Below are 27,100 nucleotides of genomic sequence, written 5' to 3'. Positions count from 1 at the left end.
CGCTACGCACACCCGCCGATGCCCATGCCTTCGGACGCGGGCAGCGGCGTGTCGTCGGTAGCGCTGGGGCATCTCGACTCGGGCGAGATCGAGGGATTGTTCCCCAGCCTGGGCTTGAGCTCGGGATCGAGCCCATGCCCGAGTTTGGTGTTGCCGATGGCATACTCCGTCGCTCCGCCGACCTCGACCATCCCTCGCTACGCACACCCGCCGATGCCCATGCCTTCGGACGCGGGCAGCGGCGTGTCGTCGGTAGCGCTGGGGCATCTCGACTCGGGCGAGATCGAGGGATTGTTCCCCAGCCTGGGCTTGAGCTCGGGATCGAGCCCATGCCCGAGTTTGGTGTTGCCGATGGCATACTCCGCCGCTCCGCCGGCCTCCACCATCCCTCGCTACGCACACGAGCCAATGCCGTCACCGCACCCTGGGCCATCACCACCAACCCTACCACCACCGTCGCCGCCGCCGCCGCTGACACAGCATCGATCGCCGACGACGGCCGATGACTGGGTACCTCCAAGTAGTTGGCTGGCCGTGCATGCACAGCTCATGGCGCGGTTCGATGACATCAAGGCGTACATTGCGAAGACCTCGGGTCGGACCAGCGACGGAGTTCGCAACGAGGACCGCATCGAGCGGCTACTTGTCTGCGCCGAGCAGGCCATCTACCGACTCCTCATCCCCTTATCGCCAGCTGATCTCGTCACCCTTGGGACACTAATCGGGGACATTGTCCCGACCGTCTCTCCCGCTGTAAGTGATGCCCAGAAGGCCGGCGCACCTGCCGATGCTGTGCTTGCCCTTGGCCTCCCCGCGTTCAACATGGAGGTGTACCACAAGAAGACGCCTGGTCGCAGCGGAACGTTGACCTGCTACGTGAAGGCGATGCTTGCACGCGACGCTACCACCGGCATGACAAGCTTTCTGTCCTTCGTCGATAAGATACTCAGCGCGCTTGCGCTGATGTCGGTCTACGGCTCGCCGCGCACCAAGTGCTTCAAGCCTGTTCAGGGCAAGCTCCAGAAGCTGTACCACCTGGCTTCTAACGATTGCGTGGAGAAGACCAAGAGTGCAGTCGCCGTCTGGTGTCAGCTCTACCTCGACATGCCCGTCGTCGGCGCCAAGCGCGCCCGCGCATCGACAGCCTCGGCCACAGACGACACCCGCCCACGCAAGCGTCGCAGCTGAGCGCTTACTATTGTGCTCAAGGAGGATCCCCCATGGGCTTCTCATGAGTCACATTGCTCGATTATCACCCCTTTTTTCTCTAAAGATAACTCGATCGCATGCACCAGCGCTAGTCCGCTAGCCTGTCCGCCGCCGACGTGGTGTGGAGCTACTCCCCCGGTCGTCCAGCATGTATTCAGAACTGCGGGATTAGATCAATCCACATGTGGTTGCCCTTCATCCGCTTGCACAGTACTCCCTGCCGCTCGCCGACATCCAGCACACTTGCCAGCACTGCCTTGGAGTATACATCGGCGCCGAGCCTCTTCTTGAGCTCGTTGCCCACAGCCGACTTGGCCATCGACCCTCCACGCGTGCGCAGCGCGTCGACCACCACATCCAGAGGCGACTTGGATGCTCTCTTAACCGGCGGAGGCCCGCCCGCATCGGCGTTCTCGTCACGGCCTTCCCCTTCGGCCGAGCAGGTGAAGAGTGCTCGACATTGCTCTCCTCCGCCACCAGCGTGTTGTACGGCCCACGGCGCACAGTACCGGCGTTCAACGCGTCGGCGACCCGAAGCTCGATCATGGCCTCGCTAGAGTCTGGGAACAGCTGCTGGAGGCTGAGGAACGAGATCTGCCCGCCGTAGTTGCGCACAAGGTCGGCGACGGACTTGGCGTTGGTGGCTTCGTCGATGCCGCTGCGTGCAATCGCTCTCTCCCCCCTGGCGGTGATCAAGTACCGCGCCGCCTTTGAAGTACCGTCCATCACCATCCATCCCAGCTTGATCGCCATCTCCAGGAGCTTGCGGAGCCGGTGAGTGGTGTAGCCCTCGGGGAAGCGGGACTTGAACGCGTGCCCGAGGTTCGCCTCGTATACTGCTAGCGGGCCGTCTGAGCCGCCTACAGGCTGTGCGCTCACGCTTGCTACTTGCAGCAGGTCCCGGGCTGTCGCCAGTGCCGCGCTCTGTGAGCCATCGACAACCGACGGCTCTGCCACTGATGCCGGATCAAAGGCTGTCAGCTGGCCAACCGAGCGTCCTGGTTCACTGGCCCGCAGGATCCGGACGAGCTCCGAGGCAAAGCCGTCATGCGAGGCAACCACTAGAGATGTGGCGTTTGGCAGCTCCCGTGACAGCGCCAGCGCATGGTGGGTCAGCATAATATCGGCGGCGTCTTTGCTGTCGCCGAGGCTGAGAACAAGCCGGGCGTGCTGCCCCGCAACCTGTCCGTGAGCCGCCGCCTCTTCCAGCATCCCTCGCTTGGGCGAGGTCTTCCACTTGGACATGACCACAAACAACAAAAGTACCGTGTCTGCTGCTGCGTACTTTTCTCCACAAAGGAGCTCGTCGAGCAGATGGCTCTGGTTGTCGGCATCAACAAGGACAACCTGCCTCGGATTGGCTGCCGTCACATCAGCCCACAAGCGAGCCCACTGCTCCGGCACCGAGATTACCGCTCCTGTGCAGCTATCGACAGTGGTTGTCGCAGCCTCAGTGCTGCTGCTTCCATCGGCTGCGCTGTCGGCCCACTCTCCGCGGAACACAGCCATGTGCAGCGCAACAATGTCGTATCCGGCAATCCCGCTCGCCAGGCCATCGATGGTCGTCCCCCGCCGGTTGGCGAGCGTCACTAGCGCAGAATGAGTCGTGCACAAGTACGAGCTGTCTCCTTCGTTTGTTCCCGGCACCGCCAGCGGCGTCGCCGACGATGATGATGACGGCGGGAAGCCAAGCGATGGCGACGGCCCTGTCAAGAGCGACAGAGTCGATGTGGACGCCGACGACGACGACGAAGCGCGACGAGGACCACAAGCAATGGGCTCAAAGAACAGACCATGTGATCCATCCGAGCAGAGAAAGCAGCGATGTACAAAGCGACACGATTGGCCGGTGGAACAGCCTCGGCCAGCAGGATGGTTGAACCTTCCGCAGATGGCACGGGAGAAGAAGGGAGCGAGCCAGGGAGGGAACCTCAAGTTGGTCCTCGCCCAGAACGAGAACGTCTCGGCCGCCTCGGCCGCTTCCATCCTCCCCCACCCTCCTTCAAGCACAGCAAATGCGTGTGCCTCTTCCTCACTCACTTCCGACATCTCCCCTGTACAAGTCGTGTACTTGTCCTTCTTCTCCTTCGTCCCCTGTCTCGGCCTCGGCCAGACAAAGTCGTTGCTCAACGTGTCGACTGACAAATCGGCCACATCCGCAAAACCGCCAACACTCTCTTGTGCCGCATCTACCGCACCATCTACCATCGCTGTAGTATTCATACTCGGCGAAGCAGTAGTACGAGTGGGTGTCTGTAGTTGGACTAAGTTTGGTGGTGTTCTGTAGTGGTCCCGGTGTGTGGCAGGGAATCGTACCTTGAGTTTTACACTCACCGCATCCTTTGGCGCATGTCGCGTCGAGAGGCCATTCACTTTCGCAGTTTGTCACAGTCTTGCGCCACACCCATAGCGTGGTCCATCGTTGTTGACCCGCGGCCATCAGCCATCGGCAGCCGATCAGCGCCACCGTCCATGCAGCCTTCCAGCAATAGCACCTGATCTTCCATCCCTTCGCCTTTGTCATCGCCACCGCCACCCTACAATCCGCCCCCGCCCCCCCCCCCCCCCCTCCCCCCCCTACATACACATTCCTTCCCGCGTCACATGTCGCAACCTCACACTGTGCCCAAAAAGGCAGACCGCCCTCCCCCCACCCCTCACCACCACCCACCCCGTCCAACTTCAACCATGTCCTCCCCACCTCCCAACCTCCCTTCGGGCGTCTCCGCCATCCTCGCCGCCATGGGACTCGACCCCAATGCGCTCGGTGGTGATGACCTCCCCTCGCTGGCAGAGCTACTTGGCGCTCTCTCGCTCTCGGCTCGCTCGCCTTCTCCGCCTCTGCTCACCGATGAAGAGCGCACAAGCGTGTTCGGTGGTCAGCCGCCAAGTCTAGATGCCTTTGTGGGCAAGATCCTCTCCGGCGAGCTGCGGAACGTCATTGTGCTTGCTGGCGCTGGCCTCTCGGTGGCGGCAGGCGTGCCGGATTTCCGCTCGGACGCTGGCCTCTACGCCGCGCTCGCCCAGTACGATCTCCCCTTTCCCGAGGCTGTCTTTGAGCTCGACTTCTTTCGATCGAACCCGCGTCCATTCTACGCGCTTGCCTCTGCTATGTTCTCAGAAACGGACACGGTGAGTCCCACCCTCGCTCACTGGTTCCTGCGTCTCCTCCACGACCGTGGCCTCCTTCTCCGGGTCTACACTCAGAACATCGACGGCCTCGAGGCCGACACTGGTCTGCCGGACGAGGTCGTCATTCCGGTCCATGGCTCGTTTGTCGACGCCCACTGCATCGACTGCGGCGCCTCCTACGAGATCGACGTCGTCAAGACCGCCATCCGCAGCGCAGACATCCCCCGCTGTGCCATCGCAGACTGCGCCGGCCTCATCAAGCCGGCCATCGTCTTCTTTGGCGAGTCACTTCCCGAGACGTTCTTCGAGCACTCGCGCGAGGACGTCGCCATCGCCGACGCCATCATCGTCATGGGTACCTCTCTCACAGTTCAGCCTGTTGCTTCGCTTCCGTCGCGCGTCTCACCCACCATCCCGCGCCTCCTCATCAACCGCGAGCGCGTCGGTGACTTTACCCCTGCCGATGACCCTAACAACTACCGCGATGTTCTGGCGCTAGGCAATCTCGACGATCAGGTCGTCCGCCTCTGCCACGCTCTCGGCCCCGACTGGTCTGCAGACCTCGCATCCCTTGCCGGCAGCGGCTCGGTCCTCGACAAGGCCGCTGCTGACGAAAAGGCTCGCGCCGCTGCAGACGCCATTGCCCGTGCTGTCGCCGCCACCACCGCCGCTCCTGTTGACGTTGTCTCAGATGCTGCCCCAGCCGCCACGTCCAACGCGTCCGGCTCGGCCAGTGTGTCCCAGACTACGTCCCCTGCCCCGCATCCGTCATCGGCGTAAGACTCGAGATCGAGCTCAGAACGCTCGACCGCGACGCGAGCTGCCTGTCCTCGTCTTCGCCTTCGTTCCAGCTGGCAGCCAACTCGTTGCCCGACGCCTCGAGCAGCGGCTTGATGTCGTCACACGTTGACCAACCGGCCACCGTTGACGACTCGCTGCTCGACGACTCGCTCTGGCTGCTATACCCGCGGCTGGACGCACTCCGCGACGCCACGAGCGGCAAAGCCAGTCCGTGATACGAGGCCGCCCGGGTCGCCGGCCAGCTCCCGCCCAGCATCGGATCCATGAGCGGCGCGATGCGTGGCCGCGTCGTCGCCACCACCGCCTCGAACCGTTTCAGCCGCGCCCTCCGCTCCGTGTCGTCGTTGCTCTCAGCAGACGCCTTGCGCGCGGTGTACATCCGCCACACCAGCACGCCCGCAAACGCCGCGATGACTCCGACGTTGCTCACAATGACCACAGCCTCGAGCGCCATACCTGCAAACCCGAGGTCGGTCGTGTACATCTCGGACGAGTACACAAGGCCGATTGCAAAGGTGAGCATCAGCTGCACAAGCGTGAGTATTTCCAGCCAGTTGATCACCTGGTGAACATATGGCTTGGCCGTAAACTGCACAATGAGCGCGCCCGTGAGGACCACGAAAAACGCAAAAGGGACAAATGGGTTCGTCGCAGGTAGGACCGCGAGCACTGCCACAAGCAACCGCCGCGCCATCACCGCGAGCTCGAACCAGTACATTCGCTGGAGGTACGGCGCATACATAAATTGCAGCCAGTGACCATCGGCCTCGACCATGCCCGGTACCATCGCGCTCAGCGACTGCCGCCGTTGCCGGAGCAGGGCCGCAAATCCACAGGGGATACCCAGTCCGTACACCACCGTCATCGCGCTCCCGATGCTCACAATCGCCAGCCACTCTGAGCTTGACCGCGTGCACTCAATCCACGGCGCAACCCAGAGGTAGTGCTTGCCATCCGCCGAGCCTCGGCACGGCAGCGCCATCAGCATGCTCATCGTTATGGGCATGTAGCCCAGATTGAGCACCGCAAGCGCCGTTCGGATCGCCCCGTGCCGCCAGAACCGCTCGCTCCGCCTGCCCAGCGCGCTGCAGCACCGAGACAAAACCACAAATGCAACGTAGCCCAACGCCGGCACCATAAACAGTCCAGGCACCGCCGCTGCAGTAAAGTAGAACGAGAACACCCACGTGTCGCCGGCCGACGAGAGGCAGGTCAGTGGTGGAACAGAAATCGATGTCCACATCGAGATGGTGGTGAAAAATGACTCGGCTGCCTGCGGCCACACTACAACCGACGAGCCGGAGAACAGGATCGCAGACATCTGCAGAAAGAAGAAGAGCGACTTGACCAACGGCGCGTAAAAACAGACTTGCGGCGAGTCTGGTTCACGCCAAACCACGCCAGAAACGTCACTGTGTACACGACAGCAAGCACAACAGGAAGCGCCGATGGGCACACCTCGCACCGCCGTCCCTGCAGATAGTATCCTGTCTCGCATCGCGAGCACACCCGCCCGCGGTACCCCTCCCGGCAGGTGTACTCGTCCAACCCCTGCGGGTTGCAGCTCGTCTCACGGACTCCAATCGGGTAGCACTCGTCGAGGAGGAACATACCACTTGCGGTCTTGCCTGCCACGTAGTAGTTGGGCTGAATGGTGATGGTGCCCGGGTGTACCTCGGCGCCGCCCCAGTACGGCCCAGCGTCGCTGGATGACTCGGTCGGAGCGGCGGTGTCGGTAGTAGCAATCGATGCAAGGCTCGCGGTCCCTAACCCCCGTCCGATCCGCTCGTCTTGAATCGGCGCCGCCGGAAGCTCGACCCTTCCGCCCTCGCACCGGACCGCGCTCCCGTACGGCTCGCATGAGTGGCACTTGCCGGCCGAGCCGTGAAAGCCAGAAAAGCAACGGCAAAGGTGGTAGCCGTAGTACGCCGGATCAAGCACCACGCTCGACCGCAGCATCCGCACATCCACAAATGCGGGGCACGAGTACGGTTTGTCGATGCGGTGCTGCGAGAACGGCTCCACAGGCACTAGATTTGGCGGGAGCGATGCGCCGTCGGCCTCGCCCAGCCCTGGCGTGTCCGAAAGGACCACCGACTGGACGTACCCGGTGAGCCGATCGACCGAGCCGGTAAAGTTGTTGGCCGAACCGTCAAACTCGAGGATGGATGGGAGGAGATCGACCCACTCGGGCACGTTGCCGGAGATCTGGTTGTTGTTGATATAGAGCGAGACAAGCGGCTGGAGAAAGTTGCGCGGAACCGGAAAGACTTCCAGAAACAAGCTCGACAGCATCTCGCCAAACAACTTGTTGTGCGAGATATCGATTCGCTGGAGTGCAGAAAAGGTGCGGAACGGGACCAGAAAGCTGGTAACGTCCGCGGCAATGGCATTGTGCGAGAGGTCCAGAGAAATGAGCGACGGCTCGAGGTTGGCCCACGACAGTGGAACCGGTCCGATCGACAGCGAGTTCGACGCCAGAGAGAGATGCTTGAGTCCGGCAACGTTGCCGATGCCGGCCGGGAGCTGGCCGGCAAAGTTGTTGCTAGAGAGATCAAGGGAGGTGCTTGTCAGTGCGCAAGAGTCGGGAAACGCGTAAAGTGCGTTGTTGGCAGCATCAACAGAGTCGAGTGCAGGCGAGTCGCACATGATGTCCAGCGAACCGGTGAACATGTTACCGCTGACATCGAGCTGGACGAGCGAGTTGAAGCCACGCGGCAGCTCGCCGCTCAGCCTGTTGTTGTCGACCTTGAAGCGGACAAGCTTGCTCCACCCAGCGCCGAGCTCGGGCGGCAGCGTGCCCGAGAGCACATTGTCACGGGTATCCCAGAGTGTGAGAGCCGTCCAATTGGCGAGCGTGGCGGGAATCGGCCCGCTCACCATGTTACCGGCCATCCACAGCTGAGTCATCTTGGAAAGCAAGCCCCACTGAGGCGGAATAGTCCCCGTCAGCTCCTGGTTGGAGATGGCAAGTAGCTCGAGCTCCGTCGAGGCAAAGACCGGCAAGTCGCCGCGGATGCCCGAGCCGTAGGTGTGGAGGACCTGGAGCTTGGGCAGCGCCGCAATGTGCTCGAACGTGCCAGTCAGCCCCGGGTTGTTCGGCAAGTTGAGCAGATCAAGGCTCTGCATGCCGGACCAGTCGGTCGGCAGCTCGCCGTATGTTCCCGTGTCGCCGATCCCGATGCCCTGCAGCTGCGGCCAGTTCCACAAATGGTGGGGAACGGTCCGTTGAGCGGCATGTGGCCAAAGTGGACGAGGATGAGCGACCGCGAGGAGGTTAGCTCGCCGGGAATCGACGTGTACCCGCACCGCCGACACGAGAAGATCCGCAACGCCGGCATGGCCGCCAGCGTCGCCGACGGCAGCGGCCCACCCGTCCCCAGCCCCGAGTCGGCAAAGTTGAGAAAGTGGAGCGAAGCCATGCCAGCCCACTCGGGCGGGATGTCGTGCCCGGCAAAGCCGTCGGTCGTCGATCGCGCACCAGTGTTGAGCGCAAGCATCCGGAGCCGGGTCAGCGCGCCCCACTCGGGCGGAAGTGGGCCATGTATTCCCGACGAGAGCGTGAGTCCGTACCAACGCAGGTAGGTGTACGATGCGCCGTTGGCGAGCATCGCCGCCTCGTCTGGGGGCGTGTTGCTGCCGAGAAAAAGCTTCTCCAGCTTGCTCCAACGGCCCCAGGCTGGCGGCAGTGTGCCTGAAATCCGGTTTGCGGTGAGATCAAACTCGCGCATCTCAGGAAAGTCCCATGCTAGCTCCGGCAGCTCGCCATCGAGAGCGTTTCCGGCAAGGTACACGGCGGTGACGTGCAGTTGACCGTCCGCGGTGTTGTTGGAGCAGACAATGCCATAGTAGTCGCACACGCTCTCAGTACTCGCACTGGCTCCTCCGGCACGCGCCTCCCATCCTGTCTTGACCTTCCATGTCGAGCCGCCGAGTGCTTCAAACATCACGTCCAGCTGCGCAGCTTCAGAGGCCAAGTCACCTCGAACGAGCGCACCGGTCAACAGCGTCGTTGCAACCATTGCCAATACCGCGACCTCCCAAGGGAACGGCATGACGCCAGTATGTGGGGAAGAGGCCACGTGTTGACCCACAACGTCAAGTAGTGCTTGTGCAACGTGTGCCAAGCTCCCGCACTGTGTTGGCCCGAGAAAAGGGTGCGTCCTTTGGAACAACATGCCCCCCCTCCCCTCCCTGCCAAGTCGTACGGCAGGGAAGGCGTTTGAGCAGATTCGCACGCGTATCAAAACCCGCGCATATTTTTTTTTTGGCCGCAAAATTTGTCCCAGCCATCCGCCGAATCACCATCCAGTACATCCGATCCAAGGACGAGGGGGGGGGGGGGGGGGGGGGGGGCGTAGAAGAAAAGCAATCAGTGGTCATCGACTCTAGCAAGACTCGGGCACATGGAGTTGAGCCATCGCAGTGGTATCAGCAGCAGAACCGGAAACGCTGTCGGAAAGCTCGGTCCTGGCACAGCTACGCAGCGGTCATGAGAGCATCGATAATCAAGGTGGAGAGCCATTCACCTTTCGACTGTGAGTCACTACATCCAGGACGCCAGCCAGAGGGGGTACCTGTTACGTATTGGGGTACCATGCTGATGAGTTGTTTGCAATTGCGACCGCCCGCCGCAAGTCGTCCCGTCGCGAGTGTCTGTCCCTCGCCGGCCAGCCGACCAGCCTCGACGCAACTCAAAGCCACTCCGCTCAACCCACTCGACCAGACGCGGCATGGCGCTCCGGGGCAGTCTGCTCACAGCAACGCAACAATGCATCCGCCGGTACCACTGCGTGGCGCGGACAAGGGCGTCGATGACGGCGGCGTCAAGGAGTCATCCTTCTCCACACATGCTCTCGTCGTATAGTGAGACCGTGGTGCCAGTCTGCGAGCCGGGCGCTGAGCTGAGCTGGTACACATGCGGGCCGACGGTCTACGCCCCGGCGCATCTCGGCCACGGATGGACGTATGTACATGTTGATCTCATGCAGCGGATGCTGGGAAGCCTCTTTGGCGTCCGAATTACATCGGTCCGCAACGTCACAGACATCGACGACAAGATTATCGCCCGCGCAGCAGAGCTGGACATCGGCCACGCCGAGCTCGCGGCCGACATGGAGGCAAGCTTCAATCGCGACATGGCAGGCCTTGGTGTTGCGCCTCCGCACGCTGCACCCCGCGTCACCGACGCCATGCCCACCATTGTCGCCTTTATCGCCGATCTTGTCGCCCGTGGCGCCGCCTACGTCGACCACTCCTCGGGCTCGGTATACTTTGACACAGAGACGTACGGGGACGCGTATCCAGCCGCCATGTTCAAGGCCTCGGCTGGTTTGAGTGGCTGTAGGCATGGCATTGGCGGTGGCGGCGATGACGACGGCGACAGCGATTCGGCCCAAGCCCCGGGTAAGCGCGCGCCGGCGGACTTTGCGCTGTGGAAGGGCGATGCATCGCCAGCAGCCGTAGCATGGCCCGCCCCGTGGGGGCCTGGCCGCCCAGGATGGCACATAGAGTGCTCAGCGATGGCGACCGCCCAGTTTGGGGCCACGCTCGACGTCCACGCCGGTGGCATTGACCTCAAGTTTCCGCACCACACCAACGAGATCGCCCAGTGCCTGGCGTGGCTCGACGCGCCGCGCGACAAGCCCACATCCTGGGCCCGCCTCTTTGCCCACATCTCCCACCTCCACATCGACGGCGCCAAAATGTCCAAGAGTCTCAAGAACTTTATCACTGTGAGCGACGTGCTTGAAAACGGCGCCGGCTCGGGTGACCACTTTCGCCTCTTCGCCGCCCTCCACCCGCGGTCCGCTCCGTGCGCGATGACCGCCGACGTCGCCGCGGTTTTCGCCGAAGCTCGCGCCATCGAGGCCCAGCTACTTGCTACCCTTGCGCCGTCGGCTGCTGCCTCGCACGCCGTTGACGTCACCCATGTCGACGCCGCCCTCGACGAGCTCCGCACCGCCTGGGCCCATCTTGCCGCCCCGAGCCTCGACGCCCGGACGCTGGTGGATGATGCCCGCAACCGGGTAGCTAGCATTGATCCCACTGGGCCTTCGGCTGAAGGCATCGCGCTCGTTTCCGCTCTCGATGCACTCGGGTTCAGATGGCAGGCAACGGTGCAGGGTGCACTGGATGACTGCGTGCGCGCTGAGCTTGTTCACGCTATGGCTGTGAGGCGTGAGCTCCGGTCGGCACTCGTCGCCAAGAGCGCAGACAGCGTGACAGGCGCCGTCGGTGCAACAGCTGCCTCACTCCTTGGTATGGCGCCACCGGCCTCCATCGGTGCCGGCTGGGCACTCTGCGACGCGCTTCGCGACGACATCCAGGCCAAGCATCCAGTCAAAGTCCTCGACGCCGGCAGCGAGACGAGCTGGCGCTACGATGCTAGCCATTCCCGCCATGCCGAGGCAGCGCGTCGAGCCTGCCGTGTCGCGTCCCCACTCCTCGCGCTCCCGCTCCCGATTCAAAGCAGCACGCACCAGCCGCCGGCTTGAAGAGGCGGTTGTGGAGGCACCGTCGGCAGAGTGCATCGGGCGAAGAGCTCGCTTTCGACGTACTCGCCCATGTCGGCAAGTTGCGGTAAGAGCTCGTCGTGGACCCGGAATGGCACCTTGTCGACCTCTGCTTGGGAGGCCGGATGAAGGAGTGCGGCGTCGGCGGTCCAGGAGAAGAGGGCGCCACCTGTCGAGATGGCAAACGGGTTGAGCTCGATGACAATCCACGACGCGTTGTCAGCGTAGACGCCCACATCAAGCACATACGACGCATAGTCGATGCTTGATGCCGAGGCGCGAAGCCGAGCGTCGACTGCAAGCCACGCCTCGACCAGGACCGGGCGGAGCGCGTCGACGCGGTCCACAAGCCCTGGCACAACCACATAGTGGTTGTACTGCGAGATAGCCGCTAGCCGCCCGTTGTACACAAAGAGCCGGAACTCTGCGCTCGGATCGACGTTCGAGTCCCACGCCCGGATAGCCACCTGCGTCGCCCAGCATCTGTCGTCAGCGCAGTCGAGCGCGAGGAGCATGTCCGCGAACACCCGTTCCGACGAGAGTATCAGTGCCATGGCCTCAGCGCCTGACGTGACCCGGAGCAGCGGCGCCGTCACATCCGCGACCGCGAGAAACTGAGCATTGGCCAGTAGGCCTGGTGCGTTATCTGAGCATCCGAGCGCGGCCATCGTCGACGCCACCCGTGCTGCCCGCGCCGCCAGGTACGCCGAGCGCAACGCGGCTCCAGCGCCGTGTAGCGGCTCCCCGTCCTTTGGCGACCTCGACGAGAGGCGAACAAATGCACCATCGGCAAAGTCAGGACTCGCGAGACTGATATCCAGGGCATGTTGCACTTGATCGAGCTCGGCTTCCGCCTCGGCGCTTGGTTCGGCATCGCCGCAGTAGCGCGCGCGGTAGCTGGCGACGACAGCGGCGGCAGCTGTCGGCGGAAAGTCGAGAAAGGTGGTGGGAAAGGTCAAACTTGGACTCACAGTCAGAATGGAGTACCACGACTCGACATCAAACGGAAGATGCTGCTGTTTGCGGCTCCTTGGCATGTCCATGGTCCGCGGTGTGGGGCAGCGCGCAGTCGAGTGTAATCAGTGTGTGATGTGACGGGGTGGGTTTGGAGCTCGGCTTCCATGGGAAGGAATGGTTCGCCCCCCGCACCGTCGCTGGCATTGACAACATCGCCTATGATCGATGATGTAACCTCTCCCCACACTACAGCCAACACGTCGCCGACGATACTTGCTATTCTTGGTGAGCGAGGAGCAAGATCGAGACGAACATCAGTGACAGACTTGCGGGCCAACAAACGTTCACGCCAATTAACGACGCACCACCAGCATACTGCCTGTCTTACCCTCAGCCACACACGTCCAGGGCCCGTCAGTGGCTCATGATACGCAGGGGGGGGGGGGGGGGGGGGGGTCGATGCCATTCTGACAGGCCCATCGCCAAGCTGCGAGGACATATCAAGCCATTGGGCTCGGAACTGTTTGCCCATGGAAGTAGGAGGCCCAAAAAACTGCCAGACTCTCTGCTCAGCACCTGCTTGGCAGGTAGGACCACACCGCCATCACAGCAACTTCAGGAGCCACAGCAAGCATTTCATACCTCGCGTAGCAACGCACATGCATAATACAGATAAACTACCATGTTACCATAGCTGGGGAGGAGGCTGGGGAAAAGCAACCAACCAAGCCGCCTCTTCGCTACGAGCGCATATTTTTTTAGCCGGGATTTCTCCCCTCGCCATTGCCGCAACCGCCAAAACGAGCGGCAAACGGCAGCAAGGGAGGGAGCGGCCTCGGTGAGGGTAGGAGGGGGGGGGGAGGGGGGGAGGGGGAAGGGGAGGACAAGGGCGGGTACTCTTGTCTTCAGACCAGTGGGAACTCCCTTTGAGTAGGGTGCACCATGGCTGAGCACCTTATTACCCAAGTTGCGCGACCTGACGGTAGTGGAGGAAGTGGTGGTGGTCATGGACTTACCCATGCCCAAATCCAAGCCGCTCGCATGCAAAGACGGAGAGGCCGAGGGGGGGGTGGGAGTGGAGGTGGTTCCGGAGGAGGGAGTGTGAGTGGAATGGGAGCCGGGAACGCAAGTGGTGGATCTAGTGGAAATGGTTCGGGTACTGGTACTGGTCGGGGATCGAGGTATCCATCAACACATGCTGGTGCTGGTGGTCCTCCTCAGGCTCATCAACAGCAACATGGCGTCCATCCGTCAAACAGACCCGTGGCATACATGCCTGCCTACTCGTACGGCGGTGCAGCGGGTGGAGCAAGGACTGGCGCGGGGCCTGGTCCCGGTCAACATGCCACTCCGCCGCCCATGTATCCCACCGCTATCCCTCCGCCAGGATCGGGTGGTGCTGCAGCTACCGGTGGGAGTCAAGGCTCGCCGCCGCCTGCTCAGTCGCTGCATCAGCAGCAGGCTGCGGCGCAGCAGATCCAGATGCAGCACTTGGCACAGCAGCATCACATGCAGCAGCAGCACCACCACCATCATCACATGCCGCAAGGCCAGCAACACCCGCAGCAGATGCAAATGCTCCATCAGCAGCAGCACGGCCAAATGCAGCACATGCAGCACGGCCAGATGCAGCACCAGGGCCAGCAGCAGCACCAGGGCCAGCAGCACGCCGCAGCCCCGCCACCGTCGTTCTGGGACAAAATCTGCTGCTGTGGCTCTCGCCCTCCGCCGTCCAACGCTCCAGCCCAGGGCGGAGACCCAGGTGCGCCCGGCCCAGTCGCCGCAGGCCAGCAAGGCACCGACTCGAACACACTGTTGCCGGTAGCAAACGGGGCCGCCGCTACCGGCTACACCCCTGCTGATGGCACCCAGATGACCATGTTTGCCGCCTCGGATGCCGGCCAGGCGCCCGGCGCTGTCGTGCCCAGCTACGGTGGCGGCCAGCCAAGCCCGCCGCCGGTTGTTGAGCCCAACTACGACTACGGTCTGCTCGGCCCGATGCACCCGGCAGACGTCGGCAAGAAGACTCTTGTCCTTGACCTCGATGAGACCCTTGTCCACTCGTCGTTCCGACCCACCGAGAACTCGTCATTTATTGTCCCCGTTGAGATCGAGGGTGAGACCCACATGGTGTACGTCCTCGTGCGGCCGCACTGTGACGAGTTCCTCCGCCGCATGGGCGAGCTCTACGAGGTCGTCATTTATACCGCCTCGCTCGCAAAGTACGCAAACCCGGTCATCGACCTCCTCGACGCCCATAAGGTCGTCCGCTCCCGCCTCTACCGCGACTCGTGCGTCTCCACCAAGGGCAACTTTGTCAAGGACCTCTCTGCCCTCGGCCGCGACATGGCCGGCATCCTCATTGTTGACAACTCGCCTGTCTCCTACCTCTTTGATCCCGACAATGCCGTCGCATGCACCTCCTGGTTTGACGACATGGAGGATACCGAGCTCCTTGACCTCATTCCGTTCCTCGAGGAGCTGACTCACGTCGACGACGTTCGCAACGTCCTCGGCTCCGGCCATCTTTACCGCTAGCCGCCGCCGACCTCGGTTTCTGCCGTCATGAACACACCCGTCCTGACTTGTCTCACTCCCCCTTGACACGTTTGTCCGCTCCCAGCCAGGCAAGCGCCCGTGGCCGACTCTTGCGTCGCCGACGCGCCTGTCCTTTGGGCTTGACTGCGGCAGCCGGCAGCTCGGTGCGCGCCAAGCTGCCCATTCCGGGTCCAAACAGCACGTCCCAGAGCAGGATGTCCTCGCCGCGGCAGACAGGGCCCATCCCGGCCTTGCCCACTGCTCCACCCACCACCCGCTTTCGCACCGCGCGGTCGTCGGCATCGTAGTCACCAGGTCCCGGTCCAGTGCCTGCCCCGGCACCGCTGCGTGCCCGCTCCAGCGCTGCGAGGGCAGCCGGCGCGTTCTCCAGTCCCGGCGGGAGCCGAAAGAGCAACTCATACAGCGTGATCTGCTTCAGCACCCCGCGTTGCTCGCGTGTGAGCCCTGTCCGCGATGCGCCAAACACAGCCGCGGGAACATGTTTGGCGAGCGCGGCGCATGCGCCGGTCACGTCGTAGCTGCCAGGACCCACATCGCTGCTACCCATTGACGCTGCAGCGACCAAGAGGGATATGACGCCGCCGATCGTTCGCGCACGGGTCAGTTCCTCGCCGCGCGCCACGTCGTACGCCCCCGGCCCGATGCCGGCGCTAGTCCCGTTCGGTGCGCAAACATCAGGCCGCGCCACCGCACCGCCAAACACCGCCGCCTGTGACGCAGCCTCGACGCTCGCGTGGTTCACCACGTAGCCGCCGATTCTCGATGTGATTGTCGCCGCACTTGTCATCCGCTCAGCTGCTGGCACTACTGCAGACCGCGGCAGCGCCTCAACTGCGTTCCACTGAATGTCGAGGGCGCCGCGCCCATCACGGGTTCTTTTGCCAGCGGCCGTGACAACACGCGTGCCGCCGGCACCGCCGGCTCGACGCCGCTCCAGCTGACATCGTAGACGCGATCGTCAGCCTCTGGTGCATCGTCGTGAGCAGCGCGCCCAAACGTGGCTGGGCCCGTTATGGCTTTGCCCAATCCTGGCGCATCCATAGCGAGCAGCGGTACCCGAGTCGTCACACTGCCGGTCGCCGCCCAGCCACTCCGAGCCCCACGGCCGGTAACATCGAGTGCAGCGCCTGGTACGTTGCCAAACACGGCATCTAGCGCGGCGCGCAGGTCGTACGATCCGGGTCCGGGGCTACGGCTCGCAGCGACCTTTGTCGGCGCCCGAGCCGCTTCGCCGATGACGCCGCCCGGTACGTTCTCGCTTACAACCGGCTCGTACGCGCCAGGGCCTGGTACCTCATCGTCACTGTCGAGCCCGACCGGCTCAGCAGCTGCCCGCGCCATGGTCTGGCCCGGAGCCCGTGGCAAGACTGCTTCCCAGTCGGGGTGCAGAACGAGAATGTCGCCGTCGGTGGCAAAGTGATCGCCGCGGAGCTGAGCGTAGCCCATCCGACCGCCTGGGACTGCCGGCTCGGTCGCCGCCAGTGCTGCATCAATGTTGCGGAGCGGAACCCGTGCTGCCGCCGATACTGCTGTCGGGCTTGGCCGCGGCGCGTAGCCGTCGAGCCTCAGTGCGCCGTTGACAGAAGCGCGGATAGAGGCGTCAAACGCGGGATCCGGTAGCGGCCGCTCGTCCGGCGATGCCGGCCGCGGCAACCGCGGGGCGCGAGGCAGCGCAGGTCCGGCCCCTTCGCCAAGCTCTGATGGTGGTGCATAGAGCGGACGACAATCCCGAGCTGAGGACGCGGCAGCCTCGCGCTGTGACCGGGTGAGCGACGCCACAGGCGTCGCAGGGAGCACCGCGTCCATGGACGGGTTCCGCAGCGGTACCCGCGCCGTGAGTGAGATAGGCTCCGGTCGTGCCTTAGCCCTGCCAAATGTCACGCTCGGGCCAACACCAGCACTCTCTGCCACCGGCGGCAGCATCTCGCCCAACGGTAGCGGGCTAGGCGGTGGGCTCGGGCTCTTTGGCCGCGCCGCGGCTCGTCCAAACGAGAATGCCGGCTCGCGGATCCGAACCGCATCGAGCTGAGGCTCGAGTGCGCTTGCCCGCCTTGATGTTGCCGGCTTGGGCGGTGAGAGCTCGCGCTTGGCCTTGGCAAACGAAGCCTTGCTCCCGCGGCGCGGCTCGATCGCGTCCAGAGCCGCGTTGACATTTCGCAACGGCGGCTCGCGCTCGCGCTGATGCGGCAGCCGCGTCGGTGGCGTCGTTGGCACCCGCCACTGTGGCCCGGGCACGTGTGGGTCTGGATACACGATATCCAGCTCGAGACCCGAGCCCGAGCTCGAACCATGCTGGGCGCCCGCGCCAAAGCCCGGCATCCGCGGCGCCCTCCCGATGACTCCGCCCTTGCACCGGACAACAGCCTCGCTGGAGCTGAACGTCGAGCTCGTAATCGACGAGTCATAGTACCCATAGCTCTCGCTGCTGGATCCCGAGCTCGTCGAGAAGCACTTGGGCGCTTGCCCAAACCTGGGTGCCGTCCCGAATCTTGCACCCTTGATCCTTGCTCTCGGCAGAAGATTCTTCCATGCTCTGCCCTCCTCGCTGACAACACTGCTCGATCGCGAGTAAGAGTACGAGTACGATCCCGACAGGGATGACGAGTAGCTCTCGTAGTCGGACGATGATGACAAGTCGGGCCCAACATCCCGCCGAGCAGCGCCTGTCCCGAACCGCACACCAGGAGCCCGCTCTCCAAACGTTGTCGCTGCATACGCTGTGCCGATGTCACTCTCCGAGTACTCGCTCGTCCAGCTCGCATCACCATCACCGGTTCTGCCATCGCCATCGGTCTCGCCAGCCACATCTGCCAACTCGAGCGCCGGCGAGGGCTTCCGAGAACGGAATCGCGCAGCTCTCGAGAACGCCATGTCAGGAATACACCCACACGCACCCCAACCCCACCAGGCGGTGACTACACGTGGCGGCTGTGGTAGTGGCGGCTGGCGTTGGGTGGCGTCGGCATTGCGGTTGTTACTGCTGCCGCCCTTCTCGCCGTCTTGGCGCCAACCCACGAATATCCCGACCAGCACCTGCTGCCAGCGCCATGACAGCGAGTACTTGCATCCGCTCACCAAACGCGCCACGTCCCGCCCACTGCCAGGACGAGCACCGATATCACCATCATACACATCCTCCTTGTCATCATTGCCATGACATCGCGCTGGTGCTCGAGAGGGTCGAACACAAGGCAAAAAAAAGAAATCTGAGCAGGACAGGACTCGAACCTGCGCATCCGAAGATACTGCGACCTGAACACAGCGCCTTAACCACTCGGCCACCTGCTCGTTGTATAGGTTGAGTAATGAGGTCGCAGCTGTATTTTATGTGTACATTCAAGTGCACAAGCAGCGCCACGGAGGCAAAAAAAAGGGCAAAAAACAAACTGAGCAGGACAGGACTCGAACCTGCGCATCCGAAGATACTGCGACCTGAACACAGCGCCTTAACCACTCGGCCACCTGCTCCAATTGTTGGACTATGAGGCAAAAATAATGAAATATAAACCATACATCACATTCCCACTGCCCGTGGCGCCCATCCTCTCTTCTGCCAGTCACGCGACTCACACCACCCGACACACCCACACACTCTCACTCACCACATCTCTTCCTCATGGACAACGAGGAAGTGGCGGCCTGCCTGGCAGTGGCGTCATCTGTCGAGTCGGCAGGCAACGTCGAGGTCGAGCACAGCTCACTCTGCCTCCTCTCGTTCAACTGGTTCCTCGCGTGGCACAAGCATGTGGTGTCGGGCGGCCCCACTCCGCCGCCAATCAACAACACCCCTCTGCTGGCACCACTGTTGGTCGCCACCTCTTCCAAGCATCACCTGCTTCCCTCGTCGGCCCTCTCTTCGCCCTCTCGTCCCACATCATCGCCGTCGTCATCTTCATCGTTGATCTCTCCCTCCTCGCTCCCAGCCTCGTCGTCGTCGTCATCGCCTCGCGCCAACGCCATCTCGGACCTCAATGGCGTGTTTGTGCCGGAGGCTGTTTGGGAGAGACTTGTTGAGCGCTACGGTGGCGGGCCAAAGTATCTTCGCAAGCATCTGTTTGCCGATGACGTGCTTCCGCTCGAAGCATCCGGCCATCTTGTCGCCTTTCACGTCTGTGTCGTCGACTCGCCCGCATCTGCCCGCCTCGTGACTCTTGTTGTCGACGCTGCGACCACGCTCAGCCACTTTTGCCTCCTGGCCGAGGACCTGTTTGTGGCACAGGGTGAGGTTCCGCTCGCAGCCTGGGTCTTTGACTACCACTCGCACCACGCCGCAGAGCTGTGCCTTGCTGGCGATGGCCTCTTGCTCGCTGCGGCGCAAGACGACCAGATCCTCATTGTTGCTGCGAGTGGGGACGTGACAACGGACCTTGTTCTCGAGCTCATGTCGTCCAAGCTCGCCATGGTTGACGCCACTATTGCCGCCATCGACGACCTCCGCGCCGCGCCTAACGCTCTCGACGCCATCGATGCCCTCGCCGGCCTATGGACCCGCTCGCAAGACTCACAGGCGCTGCAGTGCTCGCGAAAGCCGATCATATTTGGCCTCCTTCTCGCCGCTGCAAACAAGGTCTGGCGGCCGTCGCTTGAAGACGCCCTCGACGAGCCGACCGTTCTTCGCGCCCTCGGTCACCTACTCGGCCTACTCACTCTCAATGACTTTGCGGTCGAATTTGACGCCGCCGTCATGCCGCCGCACCTCCGCCGGTTCGACGACCACCTCGGCTCGTCGAATCCGATTATCCGCGATCTGACCCTGCTTTTCATCGAGCTCGTCGTCCTTCGCTGCCCGTCGCTCGCCTCATTCCCGGCTGTCCTCCCGCGTGCTGTCCGCGACGTCCTCATCACCTACTTTTCCGGCCGTCTCCGCGCACTCCGTGCGCTCCGTGCTGGTGACGTTGGTGGCCAGCAGGCCGATGTCCGCTCCTCGCGACGCAAGGAACTGTTTGTCACCCAGGGCCACGGCTTTGACCCAGCGACGCTTGCCCACGTGGCTGGCTCGCCCGCACTCGCCGCGCTCCTCGCCGCGCCCACGGCCCCGACCGCTGAGCGCATCCTCTCGGCGCTCCTCGCGCAGCTCGAGAGTGGTGCGCCGCCGGTCCTTCGTCCGCACGCACTCCCGCATCAGGGCCAAGACCATCCGTCGTTCCCGGAGCTTGCCGGCGTCGAGTCGCGGCGCGGCAAGCTGCTCGCACGACTGGCGGAGGTCAACGCGCGGCTGACTCGCCATTCGGACGCGGCATCCAGGCTCGAGGCTCAGATCGCGGCAGACTCGGCGCCGCGAAGGCAGCTTGCTCGCAAGCTCAAGGCTGCATCAGCCAAGCGCGAGGCTGCCGCCGCCGAGGCTGCTGAAATGCGTGCCGAGCTCGAGTCGGTCGAGTGGCAGCGCGAGGTCATTGCCCTCATTGCCCTCGTCGACACCCTTGTCTCGGCCTCGTCGGCTGTCGTCGACTCGGTCGGCGAGGCCTCGCTCGAGGTCCTCGGCGAGTATACGCAGTGGGCCGGTGAGCTCGAGGGACTTGTCCGCGACGTCGTCTCGGCCACTACCTACGTCGGCATGGTCGGCCTCATGAAGGCTGGCAAGTCGTCAACCATCTCAGGTCTCGTCGGCCTCGATGTCTGCCCTTCGCGATCGACGGCCATGACCGTCATTCCGACGCTCATCACACATGTTGAGGGCAAGAAGCTCCCCACGCTCGTCATTCCCGAGTCGACCTGTCTCGTCCTCAACACAACCGTCGTCACCCTCGCCGCCCACTTTTCCGCAACCTACGAGGACGAGACGACCTCGTTTTTCGGCAACAGGGTTGTCGACGACATTGTCCACATGGTTGTCAATGGGCAGCTTCACTTTACGCCCACGCCTGTTGTCGGCCTCGACGCTATCCACACCACTCTTGTTGCCCTCAACGACGTAATTCGACTCTGCGAGTACGTTCACATCGATGGTGCCAACCCGCTGCTTCACATCACCGAGCTCCGGGATCTCCCGCAAGTCGAGCTCGAGTTTGCAGTCATGGCCGAGACCGGCATGTTTGGCCGCCTCTCGTTCATCGACTCGCCCGGGCCCAACGAGGAGGGCATGGACATTCTCTCCGACGTCGTCAAGCGCATTCTCAAGCAGGCCTCCATCGTCGCCGTTGTCCTCAACTACGCCGCCCTCAACTCGGAGGAGCAAGTTGCCATCAACGCCACCATTGCCGAGGCCACCGCCGACGTCGACCAGGAGGCCTACGTCTTTGTCAACAAGTTTGACCAACGGAACACTGCATCCGGTGACATGGACGAGGCCCAAGTCCGCGACTTTATCATGGCCAACCTCGCCGACGTCCGCTCAGGGATCTCGCTCCGGCCCGAGAACATTTTCCCGGTCTCTGCCAAGTTTGCGCAGTACGCCAACACTGCCCGCCATCACATTCTCACACAGGCCCAGCCCGAGTCGGCATCACCGCCGCCGCTTTCGGGGTCAACATGCTCGTCGTCAGCTTCGGCGGCGGCCAACGGTGCATCGTCGGATCGTGCCAGCCGCTCCGGTGATGGTCAAGGCGGCAGCGGCGGCGATGGAGATGGCGACGGCTCCGACTCGGACTCGATCGACATCTCAGACCTCGACTCGAGCTCAGACTCCGAGTCGGTGGGCGGACCGCCGAGCGGTGGTGGAAGCCACGGCTCGGACGCCGCCGACGGCGAGCAGGCCGGCGCGTCGGACAACGTCTCGTGGCTCGAGCGTGAGTTCAATCTCGACAACCACATCTCGGTGCCTGACCCAGACGTCTACCCGTGGGTCGAGGACTTTGCACGCATTGCGTGGGGTGAGACATGGGCCGACGACGAGGTCTATCCGCGCATGCTCGCCAACAACGATGTGCGGACGTTCATGCAAGGTATCGACGCTGTGTGGCGCAACTCGCACCTCAACGAGCCGCTTGACTCGATGCTGCGCCACTGCTACACCAACGCCGGCGTCATCTCGCTGCGGACTTCGCTCATGCGTGCGTCTGCAATCGCTTCCAAGCTCGAGCGCGACGTCACCATGCACCTCGCCGCCGTCGCCTCGTCGGTCGTCTCGCTTGAGAAGTTCCTCGAGGTCTCAGCCTCGGCTCACGAAGACATTCTCTCGGCCATCCGCGACATCAAGGACCACGCCGCGACCCGTGCGCTGGAGCACCTCCCGGCCATCATCCAGCAAGTGCTCGACGACGCCCGGACCCGGGTCAAGGAAATGACCTCGCCTGGAGGCCTTCGCGAGCTGCTGGACACGTATGGGCCAGAGCTAACGAACGCCAAGGCCGGGCTGACCTCGCCGTCGCCACCAAACTCGCCGCCGGTCTCGCCGTCGGCGTCTGTGGCCGCTGCCGAGTCGGCGTTTCCGTCGATGGCCTCTCTCGAGGCTGTGCTCCTCGCCAACGAACCGGTGCCGTTTGAGGGTCAGGCCCAAGCCGATGGCATCATTGCCAAGCTCACGGCGCTGTTTGAAAAGGCGGCAGCGTCGCTGCAAACCTTCCTCATTGGCCACATAGTCGAGGCCGTCCAGGGTGTGAACGAGAACATGGGCCGAATGGTGCAGGACCGGCTTCAGCCGCATCTGGCTCAGTACCAGCGTGACCTCGACGAGATTCTAGGAACCTCAATCGAGTTTCCGCACATCGAAGCGCCTGATCTCAACGTGTTTGGCTCGCTCATCAAGAGCGACACGCTGCGGCTGGTCGAGCAGCAGACAACAACCAAGTGGGCGCTGTTCTGGCTCTTCAAATTTATTCCGATTCCGCGGGTCGAGCGGTCCAAGACATGCACATACGCAGTGGACCCTGCGCTCATCAAGTCGGCCTTTTCCGAAGGCCTCGCGCAGGTCTTCGAGTCGACGCTCCAGGCCTCGTCGTCGCTCTCGTCGCAGATGGTCTCGACGGCGGTGAACAACTACACCGGCAAGGTTGAGCGCGAGCTCAACAAGCTCATTGCCCGCATCCGGCTCTCGATCGAGAACAAGCGGTCGCGGCATGACCAGTCGGTTCTCATGCAGGTCGAGTGCGAGGAGCTGCTGTGGCGGACGCAAGAGTTCCGGCGGCGGGCCGGGTCTGTGCTGGCAGCCATGGCGTCGCGGCTTGATGACGAAAGCGCGCCTCCCGGAGGCCGCTCGCTCAGCAGCCTCCCGCGGACTTCAGTCCTCTTTCCGCGGTCGTTCGAGTACTCGGACGTGGTCATCGACGCGCCGCTCCTCCCCCTCACCTCGCTTCTTGCGGTCAGCGGCGCCGACGACGGCTCGCCGGCGTCGACACGGTTCTCGAGTGCAACATGTGCGTCCGAGTCGTCGGTTGTTATCCGCAACGGAGTGTTTTCGGCGTCGCCGATGCGTCCGCTCCCCCGCGAGTGGTGGCCTCGGTGCAAGACCTGCAATTCTACCTCAAGCCAGAGCTGGTTGACATGTCGGGCCCGGACCTCGCGCGCTCGGCGTGGGGCCCGATTGTGTCGGGCGAGTACCGTGGCGTCCCGGTGGCCTCGCGCAAGATTGCGCTCTGCACCGAGCGAGCGCTGCGTCTCCTGCTGGTCAAGCTCGAGGCCGTGTGGGCGCTCTCGCACGCCGCCATTGTCCCGCTTATGGGCGTGACGCTCGTCAAGGGCGGCATTGCGCTCGTGAGCCGCAAGATTGAAGGCGCAAGCCTCGGCAAGCTCCTCGACCGAGCGGACCTGCAGCCTGCGCCGGCCATTGCCGACCTGCCGCTGACGACCAAGCTCGCCATGGCGCGCCGGCTCGTCCAGGCGCTCGATCATGCCCACCAGCACAACGTCCGCTGCGAGTTCCTCGATGCACACTCGGTCCTTGTTCCGAGCAGCGATCCGGCAAGCGTGCAGCTCCTCATCGATGGTGGAGTGTCGGTGACCCGGTTCTCGGATGCGTACCAGGCGGCGACGCCGCCGCTTGCGGCAATCGAGCGCAAGGCCAAGCAGCTCCCGCTGCGGTCGGAGCGCGAGGTTCTCCGCGCCCTCTACCTCGCACCGGAGCTCCTGGACAAGTGGGTCAACGACGGGCTTGAGGAGGAGGAGCTGCGGTACACCAACGAGAGCGATGTCTACGCCATGGGCATGATCCTGTACCAGCTCTTTTCCGGCCTCGGCTTCCACTCGGCGTATGCCTCTGCACAGCGCCTGGTGTGGGGCCCCGCGTGGGCGGTCGATCTCGGCAAGATCGGCCACCCCGAGGTGGCAAGCATGATTGCCACCTGCCTTGCCCCGTCGCCGGCCGACCGGCCGACTGCCGTTGATCTGGACACTGTTGTCCGGACCATGGTTATCCGATGAATGAACTACGCGTGTTACTCTGCCACTCTACTCCTCCTGTGTCTCGGCCTGGGATTCTGCTGGCGCTTGCGCCTTGCTCTTGTCTTTCGACTTGGTCTTGGACTTTGATTTGTCTTTGGACTTGTCTTTGGACTTGGTCTTGTCCTTGGTCTTGTCCTTGGCCTTGTCCTTGGTCTTGTCCTTGGTCTTGCTCGCCTTCTTGTCTTTCTTGCCAGCCGACCCCGGTGTACCCGGCGTGCCTGGCGTGCCTGGTGTGCCCGGTGTGCCTGGTGTGCTTGGTGTGCCTGGCGTGCCTGGAATGCCCGGCGCGCCAGGTGTAGCTGGTGCGCTGGTGGCCGGCGAGGCCAGAGCGATCGGTGAGGTGTCAAGCTCGTCGAGGGCAAGCTTGGGTCGGGGCGCGGTGGTGGGCCGCGGCGGCGGGTCGGTAGTGCCAGGGGCGGGGAGGAGGAGGACGCGACTTCAGGATTGCTGTTGGCCTCGGCAACGTTCAAGCCCTCTCCCTCACTTGCGGCCTCGGGCTTGAGCCACGCGACTTTGTGCGTATCGGCATGGTAGTAGTAGTAGGCGTCGCGGGTGGCGTCGAGGACACGAATCCAGGCGGCGTCGGCGGCAGCAGCGGCAGCAGCAGCGGCGCGGGCGGCGCGCTTCTCATCGAGGAGTTGGCGAGCGTGGGTGAGCTGGTGGTTCATCTCGGCGAGCTCGTTCTTCGAAAAGGCGAGCTCGTCGCAGAGAGCAGGGAGGGCGCGAGCCGGGATGGGCTCCGACGACGCGGCGTCCTCACGCAGGTCGAGCGGCGGGAGGCCAAGCGATGCAGCGAGGGCGTTAAAGGCGAGGGTCTGGATCTGGAGGGTGGGTAGCGAGTCGGCCGAGGCAGCGCCGCAAAGCGAGGTGGGAAAGGCAACGCCGGCGTCGAGTTCAGCGCGGATGGCGTCTGCGGCGGCAGCGCGGGTGGCAGCAGACTCAAGGGCGGCGTCCGAGTCTGCGCGGCGGAGGAAGGAGGCAAAGACGCCCGCAAGCTGAGCCTTGCACGCCGGGGTCGGTGTGGCGATGAGGACCGAGACGGCGTCGAGAATAAGGGCAAAGGAGGCGCGAACAAAGCCCGGGATATCGCGGACGTGAACGAGCCAGACAGACGACCATGGCTCCTGGTAGAGGATGCGCGCCTCGCCCTGCTTGGCGAGGACGGCGCGGTAGACGACAATGCCGGTGTCGTGGCAGGCGAGGACGGCGCGGATGGGCGTCTCACCGAGCGACTCGGTGAGACGGACATAAAAGACGTGGGAGGGCGCGTCGGGGCGGTCGGCAAAGGGCGCGACGGCCTTGGCGGCGTTCCCACCCTTGGCCATGAACCCGCCGGGTGATGGCTCGTCGAGCCAAGGGAACTCGGGCTCGTCGTCCGAGTCCGAGTCGGAGAGCTCGTCGAGGACGTCGGTTGTCGACGTGGCGGCGGCCTCGCCCTCTGCGCGCGACGTGCCGAGCGACGCGTCGAGGTCAATGCCGAGCGCCACCTTGAACAGGTAGGTGATCCACTTTGTACGGTCCTCCTTGGACTCGGCGTGGAGGACCCAGGTTCGGTCCTGGGCGTGGATGGTAAAGGCGTACGGCTTGTTGAACTTGGACTCGGCAGCCTCGGTAAAGATGCCTGAGGTGCAGTCCATGGAGCCCTTGGGCTCGGTCGCCTCGGGCGACTCGTAGTAGTAGATCCGCTTGTCGTCGCGGAGCACGCACCACCGCCGCTTCCAGTTCTTCCATCGCCCGCCGCGCTTGAAAAGCCAGCCGCAGCGCTCGTCCTCGCCCCCGGTATCCCCCTCGCCGTCACACTCGCCGTTCTCGCCGCTCTCGCCGTTCTCGCCGCCGCCGTTTTCGCTGGCACTCGCCGCCGCAGCTGCGTTCTTGGCCATGGCCTGGACCTTGCGTAGCGACGCCGAGCTTGCGCGACGGACGCCGATCCGCTGCTGGAAGATCGAGGCCGAGGTCGGCGACAACTCCCCAAGCTCCGGTGAGCTCTCGCGCGAGCCGGGCGAGCTGCCGTCTCCGGCGGTGGTGGTCACGATGGACGGTGTGGACGGCGCCGAGCCGTTCCCGTGCTCAAGCAACGGGGCAGCGGTAGCAGCAGAAGTCTGTGTGGTAGAGGCAGCCTCCATGATGTTGACAAACTCGATCTCTGAAAAGTACTCCTTCTTGACATACTTTGCCTCGATCCAAGCCTCAAGAGTAGAGCGATCATCATGCTCGGAGGGATACTCGACCCAAGCGGGGATGTTTGCCTCGTAGACAGCAGCAGCAACTTTGTTTCCGATCTTCTCCATGGTCTCAACTTGGGCCTCTGTCCATGAATCCAGTTCAATGCTCCTCACTTGAGAGATATGAACACCAAGAGATCGATGAATGCCCGAGCATCGCGGACAGAGAAAAACGCCCAAGTTGACCGATGCCCACATAACCTCACGAGAGCCACATTCTGCGCAACGCGAGTTGGCTGACACCTGCAACAGCTTGCTCAGTCTTGCCTGGTGTTCTGCGTCATGTTTCGTAGACTTGTGAAGGGACATAGTTGTGGTGGGGGGGGGGCTTTTTTTTTTTTTTTTTCCCCCCCCCCCAAAAAAAAAAAAAAACCCCCGGGGGGGGGGGGG

The 27,100-nt window shown here is 63.3% G+C and overlaps 9 protein-coding genes and 2 non-coding genes across 11 annotated transcripts; 5 read left to right on the top strand and 6 right to left on the bottom strand.

The window, feature by feature from the left end:
* Window positions 1–549: 549 nt before the first annotated feature.
* AMSG_00559 (uncharacterized protein) lies at window positions 550–1,287 on the top strand (the record flags this gene model as incomplete). The annotated part of the gene is made up of 1 exon (XM_013907378.1): window positions 550–1,287. One exon carries the CDS (start codon window positions 550–552, stop codon window positions 1,186–1,188), a length of 639 nt encoding a protein of 212 aa, XP_013762832.1. The 3' UTR covers window positions 1,189–1,287.
* AMSG_00558 (uncharacterized protein) lies at window positions 1,099–3,772 on the bottom strand. The gene has a single exon (XM_013907377.1). The coding sequence runs from the start codon at window positions 3,430–3,432 to the stop codon at window positions 1,405–1,407; it is 2,028 nt and encodes a 675-aa protein (XP_013762831.1). The 5' UTR covers window positions 3,433–3,772; the 3' UTR covers window positions 1,099–1,404.
* Window positions 3,773–3,864: 92 nt separating this feature from the next.
* Window positions 3,865–5,129, top strand: AMSG_00557 (Sir2 family histone deacetylase Hst2). Its single transcript, XM_013907376.1, has one exon. It carries the CDS (start codon window positions 3,898–3,900, stop codon window positions 5,119–5,121), a length of 1,224 nt encoding a protein of 407 aa, XP_013762830.1. The 5' UTR covers window positions 3,865–3,897; the 3' UTR covers window positions 5,122–5,129.
* AMSG_00556 (uncharacterized protein) lies at window positions 4,905–9,284 on the bottom strand. Its single transcript, XM_013907375.1, has one exon. It carries the CDS (start codon window positions 8,269–8,271, stop codon window positions 6,427–6,429), a length of 1,845 nt encoding a protein of 614 aa, XP_013762829.1. The 5' UTR covers window positions 8,272–9,284; the 3' UTR covers window positions 4,905–6,426.
* Window positions 9,285–9,913: 629 nt separating this feature from the next.
* Window positions 9,914–11,533, top strand: AMSG_00555 (cysteinyl-tRNA synthetase; the record flags this gene model as incomplete). Its single annotated transcript, XM_013907374.1, has 3 exons — window positions 9,914–9,975; window positions 10,010–11,483; window positions 11,516–11,533. The coding sequence occupies 3 exons, from the start codon at window positions 9,914–9,916 to the stop codon at window positions 11,531–11,533; spliced, it is 1,554 nt and encodes a 517-aa protein (XP_013762828.1).
* A 1,991-nt stretch (window positions 11,534–13,524) lies between these two features.
* On the top strand, window positions 13,525–15,197 carry AMSG_00553 (nuclear lim interactor-interacting factor). The gene has a single exon (XM_013907373.1). It carries the CDS (start codon window positions 13,557–13,559, stop codon window positions 15,150–15,152), a length of 1,596 nt encoding a protein of 531 aa, XP_013762827.1. The 5' UTR covers window positions 13,525–13,556; the 3' UTR covers window positions 15,153–15,197.
* Window positions 15,164–18,070, bottom strand: AMSG_00552 (uncharacterized protein). Its single transcript, XM_013907372.1, has 2 exons — window positions 16,072–18,070; window positions 15,164–16,048 (listed from the first exon to the last, which is right to left on the bottom strand). Exons 1-2 carry the CDS (start codon window positions 18,042–18,044, stop codon window positions 15,205–15,207), a joined length of 2,817 nt encoding a protein of 938 aa, XP_013762826.1. The 5' UTR covers window positions 18,045–18,070; the 3' UTR covers window positions 15,164–15,204.
* A 310-nt stretch (window positions 18,071–18,380) lies between these two features.
* Window positions 18,381–18,461, bottom strand: AMSG_20002. The gene has a single exon. It is a non-coding gene; the product is annotated as a tRNA-Leu (tRNA).
* Window positions 18,462–18,560: 99 nt separating this feature from the next.
* On the bottom strand, window positions 18,561–18,641 carry AMSG_20001. Its single transcript has one exon. It is a non-coding gene; the product is annotated as a tRNA-Leu (tRNA).
* A 148-nt stretch (window positions 18,642–18,789) lies between these two features.
* Window positions 18,790–24,467, top strand: AMSG_00551 (TKL protein kinase; the record flags this gene model as incomplete). Its single annotated transcript, XM_013907371.1, has 2 exons — window positions 18,790–23,521; window positions 23,557–24,467. The coding sequence occupies 2 exons, from the start codon at window positions 18,790–18,792 to the stop codon at window positions 24,465–24,467; spliced, it is 5,643 nt and encodes a 1,880-aa protein (XP_013762825.1).
* Window positions 24,468–24,494: 27 nt separating this feature from the next.
* On the bottom strand, window positions 24,495–26,776 carry AMSG_00550 (zinc finger protein; the record flags this gene model as incomplete). Its single annotated transcript, XM_013907370.1, has 2 exons — window positions 24,495–24,851; window positions 24,926–26,776. 2 exons carry the CDS (start codon window positions 26,774–26,776, stop codon window positions 24,495–24,497), a joined length of 2,208 nt encoding a protein of 735 aa, XP_013762824.1.
* Window positions 26,777–27,100: the final 324 nt, after the last annotated feature.

The sequence above is a fragment of the Thecamonas trahens genome, assembly GCF_000142905.1.
Source record: "Thecamonas trahens ATCC 50062 unplaced genomic scaffold supercont1.2, whole genome shotgun sequence".
NCBI lineage: Eukaryota > Apusomonadida > Apusomonadidae > Thecamonas > Thecamonas trahens.
Note: the sequence above shows the minus strand (reverse complement) of the source record. Positions and strands in the feature narration are given on the sequence as shown.

What these genes read in the sequence shown, in the direction of transcription:
- AMSG_00558 (XM_013907377.1), bottom strand. Translation starts at nt 3,432, where the DNA reads ATGAATACTACAGCGATGGTAGATGGTGCGGTAGATGCGGCACAAGAG.
- AMSG_00557 (XM_013907376.1), top strand. Translation starts at nt 3,898, where the DNA reads ATGTCCTCCCCACCTCCCAACCTCCCTTCGGGCGTCTCCGCCATCCTC.
- AMSG_00556 (XM_013907375.1), bottom strand. Translation starts at nt 8,271, where the DNA reads ATGCAGAGCCTTGATCTGCTCAACTTGCCGAACAACCCGGGGCTGACT.
- AMSG_00553 (XM_013907373.1), top strand. Translation starts at nt 13,557, where the DNA reads ATGGCTGAGCACCTTATTACCCAAGTTGCGCGACCTGACGGTAGTGGA.
- AMSG_00552 (XM_013907372.1), bottom strand. Translation starts at nt 18,044, where the DNA reads ATGGCGTTCTCGAGAGCTGCGCGATTCCGTTCTCGGAAGCCCTCGCCG.